The 6,526-nt window shown below is 44.9% G+C and overlaps 1 protein-coding gene across 1 annotated transcript; it reads right to left on the bottom strand.

Moving 5' to 3' along the window:
- Positions 1–2,733: 2,733 nt before the first annotated feature.
- Positions 2,734–5,736, bottom strand: LOC136494678 (transcription factor RAX2-like). The gene is made up of 3 exons (XM_066490852.1): positions 5,416–5,736; positions 4,215–4,344; positions 2,734–3,758 (listed from the first exon to the last, which is right to left on the bottom strand). The coding sequence occupies exons 1-3, from the start codon at positions 5,549–5,551 to the stop codon at positions 2,999–3,001; spliced, it is 1,026 nt and encodes a 341-aa protein (XP_066346949.1). The 5' UTR covers positions 5,552–5,736; the 3' UTR covers positions 2,734–2,998.
- Between the last annotated feature and the right edge of the window lie 790 nt (positions 5,737–6,526).

Raw genomic sequence — 6,526 nt, 5'->3', positions numbered from 1 at the left:
GCTGGGATGTGTTTTCCTCTTTTCGTGGCCTGCTGTACAAGAAGGACGCCACGTTAGCCATCTATAGCTCTACACCTACAAACAGCTAGCCAGCCGTACGTGAGGGTGTTTGGTTGCTCCTTCTAAATTTTAGTCGCTGTCCCATCGAATATTTAGACACATACATAAAGTATTAAATATAGACTAATTACGAAACTAATTGTATAGTTTATGACTAATTTGCGAGACGGATCTTTTAAGCCTAATTAGTCCATGATTTGATAATGTTTTGCTACAGTAAACATATGCTAATGATGGATTAATTAGGCTTAAAAATTTTGTCTCGTGAAGTACTGATGGATTATGTAATTTATTTTTTTATTAGTATCTGAATACCCCATACAACATCCTCCCGACGTACCTGCTAAATTTTAGTCGCCAGATCCCAACACCGGGTTTCACCAAATTAACTGTTGCGACAGCGCTAGAGGACCTTTCATCAGCAGACTGCAGACAGACAAGACATAAGATACAATAAGATGTGCAAGTTGACCAATTTGCGACTGCTAATCCGTAGGATATGATGATGTAGGACAAGAGACAAGCAGGACCAGCTATAGAAATTTGTATAGAAATTATGATGTGACAGTGCCGGCCTAAAGAAGCGTGAGTTGGCAATCCATGGTCCTGTACCGGACAAGGAGTGATCTCTTCGGCTTGGGGAAATTAACAATGCTCAGTATCACTGCAACTCTGCAACGATTGTACTAGCATTAGTTTACTGTGATACCACAGGAGTAATTTATTGCTATATATGCCTCGAATAGTGCTGCTAGCACATTATTACTCACTGATTCGGTAAAACTTAAGCAAGTACATAGTAACCGGCCGTATTAACTAGGATGAGTAAACGATGGTAAGAAGTGATGTTTCTGGAAACTACAGTATGATGGATTACACTGAAGTCCAAATTAACTAAAGATGAATCAGCCAATTTTCTCTCGTCCATTTTTAGACGAAAGAAAAATTATATTAAAATATAACTGAGTATATCATCATCATATTACAAGCACTCTGGAATACAATACGTATATCTAGAAAATGTTCTTCATCTATATTGTACTCACACTTCGTTAGCTCCAAATATGAAGCCCAAGCCTATGTGACGATTCATATGGTCACCGTACAGGTAAACACTCGACAAAATGCCTGAAAACAGATGTCTAATGAACGACGACCAACATCCTGTAGACGGAGTTGAGCATAAACTTCTTTCTCGTGTTTTCCTTCTTCCTTCTGCCACCGAAGAATAAAGAAAACCGATCTAAATCTTCCCAACTCAATACCAGTAATAAGCTTGAGGGGCAGACTTATTCTCACTAGTCCTTCATCGTTGCCAGATCTAACCATAACAAAATGGAGAAGAGACCGGAGAAAATTATTCTACGATGGCAACATCATCTCTGCCTTGATGTCACCATCCGAAAACCTAATTCTACATGTCTTCATGACGAGGAAGTTGTTGACATCGCACTTGTCACCCTCATCGCCATGGAGAAGCCAAATCCACTCTACCTCCTCGCCATAGACGAAAAAGGAGATAGATCCCCGATACCAAAAAACTTGGCATGGAGAGAATCTAACCCTAATTAACAAGACCCGATCTACTATAAAACTTATTAGAAAGATGGATCCCCGCTCCCTCCGGCCTCTAGCAAGGTGCCGGATGGGGAAAGGAGGGGTCCAGCATCCGCGGCAGCGGCACCCTCTTTTCTCATGTCTCTTTTTTCATCTGATGTTTGCATGTCTTATGGGATAGATAGATAGATAGATAGATAGATAGATAGATAGATAGATAGATAGATGACACATGAAATAAAATAAGATTATTCGTAGATATATGCACATCGGAGCAAGCATGCAGTATATATAGCGTCGTCGATGACAAAAGAGACGGATATCCCTTACACTGTTTTTGTTGGACAAAATGTCTGTCCGACCATGCATGAGGCACTCCACGAAATTAGGGTAAAAAAAAACCGGCGGCCGGGCGGGAATCTTATGCTCTCTCCCGAGTCCCGGCCCTGATGCATGGTCGAGTCGATCTCGCTCCGGTGGAAATGGAATCGCGAGCGCTAAACAATGCGGATGTTTGACCAGGCACGTTTTCTTGCGGCACGTACAGACACAGTAGACTAGCAATGCACGCGGGACAACGAACGCGGCCGGCCGGACTCTCTCGCCTACTAGCAGTAGTAGCCTATTACGCCCCCCGCCCCCAAAAATGTGCATGGCGTCGTCAATCATGCTGGCTAGGTCATGCATGCACGTCCCGCGCTATAACTCACAAGATGTAGTACGTTGTTCCCACATGCATGCACTTTTGCCTGCAGTCGTCCTCGCTCCCTCAGCTCGGATCCTGTGCCACAGCAGCAACCAGCAAGCAAAAAATCTTACTAGCTTTAGTGCCCAACAGAGTTCAAGATCGTCGTCCAAGCATCACATCAGGCACAGTAGGAGTAAGAAATGGTCACAGCATGCATGCATGCACGCAGATATCATCAGCAATCCAGCTGCACTACCAAGTGATGAAGTGTACCACCATGCTCCATGGTGGTGCCCAGACTCCCCGTCCAAAGAAAGTGAGACACAGTAACAAGTTTAAAGTTTTGCACTATACCCCTTCTGGTGAGTAAAAAGAGAGACAAGTACAACAGTAATATAGGAGGAGGAGGAGGAGGAGGAGGAGGAGGAGAGGCCGGGCGCAGTATCTGGATCCCATGTCACTGTCACATACACAGCCTGTAACACGCATGCACGTGTATGCAGCCATGACACAGGGATAATTAAGGTGCACAAACACACACACACGCACGCACGATCACTAGTACACTACACGGTAAAATCAGAAGAAGATGGAGAAATACAGCAGTAAAATTAAACACACACCTTGTCGTCGTTGATCATCAATCACTTCTCCCTGTGTCGTCCATCTGATCTCAGCAGTCAATAATGCAATTTACATCATCGTCACCTTCCCTTGTGAGCCGCCGCCGAACCCTTCCATTCCGCCGTCCTCATCATGGCCGCCGTGCAAACTACCGGCGGCGGCTGTGCTCATGAGCAGCTGCTTGATCTCCTCGTAGTTGTACTCCACTGGCACCTGCTGATGGGCTTGCTGGTGACCATCTTGCAGCTGATGAAGAAGTAGCCTGTTGTCATGCTCCAGCATGCCGCCGCCGCCATTGTTGTAGCCGAACAAGTAGCCGTCGAAGCTCAGCTCCTTGCCATGGCCATGTCCGCCGAACTGCGGCGGCTGCTGGCTGTGCGCGCCGCCGTCTGATGAGCTGCAGCTCTGCTGGTCGCTGCCGAACACGATCATGCTGCCGCTCTCCTCCTTCACCACTTGCTGCAGGTGGTGCTGAAACTGCAGCAGTGACGATGGGGCGTTTGTTGGGATGCCAAGGCCGGCGCCAGAGCTTAGCATGTAGTCCTGGTGCGGCGGCGGCAGTGCTAGTGCGGGGATGATGGGGTCGTGGTGGAGAGCTCCGCCGGCGCCGGAGAAGAAGCTGTTGTAGGTGGCCTGGGGTAAGGAGGGTGACGACGTGTGCTGGAGCATCAGGTTGAGGCCGGGCCGGTGCTGGTGGTGCTGCCGGTTCGCGCGGTGAGGGTGTGGGGCGGCTGTGGAGCCCAGGAGCTTCTTCTTCAGCTTGGTGTTCCAGTAGTTCTTGATGTCGTTGTCGGTGCGCCCGGGCAGCTGCGACGCGATGATCGACCACCTGAGATAGATTTGTAGCACGCAGCTGATGAATGAATCATCATGCACATTCTCGATTCTTTTTGTTGGTTTCGTTCCCTTGTGCTAGTTTTTCTCATGCTACCTAGCTAGCTCAATATAGAGAGACTGTGTAATATACAACGACAAAAAGGTAGATCATCTTCAACAAGAATGAAAGTTAAATCTAGCTTCCTTCCGAAGTCTGAACAGGTAAAATTGGCATATGTTTCTACATTGAGATACTTGGATGTAAGCAGAAAGGATCATTAATGTCTGTGGACTTTTGGGTCACAGTAATTGTAAAGGAAGGAGTTAGTCCAGAGCAGATAGGACTATGTAAGCCATGGCTGAAAGTACTATCGGCTGATTTGTTGTGAGAGAAAAATACTGTTCGTTAGCTGAAAAAGTATGGCTTATAAGCCAAGCGAACAGGGCTATATCCAGTTTTTTCACCCACCTGCTTCCTATACTTGCATACATGCTGCAGATGACCCTGTCTTCGTTCTCGGTGAACTCCCCGTGCTTAATGTTAGGCCTCAGATAGTTTAACCATCTAAGCCTACAGCTCTTGCCACATCTCCTTAATCCTACAATCACAATAACAAAAGACATTACAAAGTAAACTTGGAGTAGCCCAACTTGAAATTTCTTGAAATTTAATGTTTGATGAACACAGGCAAGACGATAGAAAGTAGCATGCAATTATGGGCATAATACGAAATTACCACATGGAAGACTTGTATGACAAGCCTTCTTCAGTTAGGAACCTGGGACTTTGACTTGCCACTACAATTAATTCCTACTATAGTCGCATGATACCTAACTGCAAGACTAGCTAGGGACATCACTGGTCCTAAAATCATAAATTTAAAGAGTGCAACGATCCTTGTCGGAATACTCCACATCCAAGGAAATGGTCAGCCAAAAACCGAAAAACGAAGATCGACATAACCGAAAATACACTAGGGTATACTCCATATTTCCATTGAACAACGGAAATCGTTACAGAGTTTAATTTGGGTAGGTTGAAAGAGGTGAGCTATATAGCATAGCGAGATTGTAGGTAGAGGAGGATAAAGAGCGCCTGTCTCAGACACAAACACTAGCCTATTACACCCAGACGAAGGGCTCATGTCTCTAAATCAGCAGACCGGGAAAGATACAAATTAATTACTGGTACATGCATAGCAGAGACATCTTTGATCCTAAAGGGTATGCAGAAAGAAGTTGTGATGATTCTGACTAAAAGGGCATCCAAATTCGAAAATAGTGAAGCAAATGAATCTTGAAGATTAATAGAATCCTAGCAAGTTATAGACAGAGGGGAGGGGTGGGCAAGAGAGAGGCAAATCTTTTGTCTTGATAGCATTGTTGCGATAAATTCATGAGATGAGAGAAAGCATATATATGTTTTCCTTCTCTCTTGTTTTTCTTTGAAACAAGATGTCTCAGAACAATCCTATTAAAGAGTGATCCCAAACAGATCAAAGGAAAAGAACATAAAAAAAAGGCAAACAAATTAGAAAAACAAGACATCGATCAGCATCAAGAATCTAGACTGTTTAGATTCAGACTCAACTGATAACAGCATGAAATCCCCAAATTGAACAAGCTGCATCTATGTATATGTAGCTTGACAAATCATGTATATATAGTACCTGCTTTTTGAGGAAGAGCGATCCAATTCCCACCGGTGCCGTGCTTCTCGATGAACTCCTTGAGTTTGGCATCCTCCTCTGGAGACCATGGGCCTTTCTTCACATTGTTCTTGTCGCAGCACGGAGCCCTCCCCATGAGGTTGTAGCAAAGCGATGTGCCCGCCGACGAAGCTAAAAGCAACACCTAGCTACCAAATCCCACTGCTCCTAACCTTTTTGCTAATTTTCTAGCTGCCTGCCCAGGCAGCTTGCTCTGTGCTATCTAGCTAGATGACATAGCAAGGAACGCTGCCCTTTGTTGACAGGCACAGAAAGCAAGGAGACAGAGAAAGAGGAGACAGCACAAGGCAACAAAGAGCGCACAAAAAATATATAAGACTGGTGAGAGAGACAGTCTGATGAGCTGCAGAGAGAGAGAGAGAGAGAGAGAGAGAGAGAGAGAGAGAGAGAGAGTGGGGTAAGAAGTCAATGTGTGGGATAGTATGTGTTTGGTTGCAATCACCTCCTGCTTGATGGTTGGCTCCTACAAATCTCAGCACCAGAGGGAAGAAGGTTGGCTAGTTTGATAATAGGAGAGCCTAGCCTTACCTTACCCCACCACAGCCCTGTCTTTTCTGTAAACAAAGTACACTTTCACATGGAATCGCCCAAGGCTCGTGTTTGTTTGCAGGTAGCCTGGCACTGGATGGCGTCCGGCCGTATAGTGAATCACTAAAGTCAGTGTGTACTTGGGCTAAATGTGGTCTCTCTCTCTCTCACAAGAATTTGCATACATGTTAAGTTTGGAGAGATTATTAGTAAGTAGATGCATGGCGCACATGATGGATAGTTGTCAGTGACACCTATGTTTGGTATTAGAGTTTTTATTTCTCCTATGATATGATTTGATAGATAGCATATCTCATATATATCTGGATGCAAAAAGGCAATGTGTGGTGGATAGGGTCTAGTTTTCACTGATGCGGATGCATATGTGTAGTGTTCCCATTTGAGGGCACATTATTGGAACTAGGGTAAAAGTACTCATCTGTTCCAAATTGTTGTATGGTGATTCAAATCCTACTTGTAACGTGACTCAATAGAGATGTGCTATTAGGACTTGTAGTTCAAA

The sequence above is a fragment of the Miscanthus floridulus genome, chromosome 11 (genome assembly GCF_019320115.1).
Source record: "Miscanthus floridulus cultivar M001 chromosome 11, ASM1932011v1, whole genome shotgun sequence".
Taxonomy (NCBI): Eukaryota; Viridiplantae; Streptophyta; class Magnoliopsida; order Poales; family Poaceae; genus Miscanthus; species Miscanthus floridulus.
The sequence above is the reverse complement of the archived record's forward strand: the minus strand, read 5'-3'. Positions and strand labels throughout refer to the sequence as shown.

Coding starts and splice junctions, on each gene's coding strand:
- LOC136494678 (XM_066490852.1), bottom strand. CDS start 5,551: ATGGGGAGGGCTCCGTGCTGCGACAAGAACAATGTGAAGAAAGGCCCA. Junction 4,345..5,415: donor CGCTCTTCCTCAAAAAGCAG/GTACTATATATA, acceptor TTGTGATTGTAG/GATTAAGGAGATGTGGCAAG. Junction 3,759..4,214: donor TATGCAAGTATAGGAAGCAG/GTGGGTGAAAAA, acceptor AATCTATCTCAG/GTGGTCGATCATCGCGTCGC.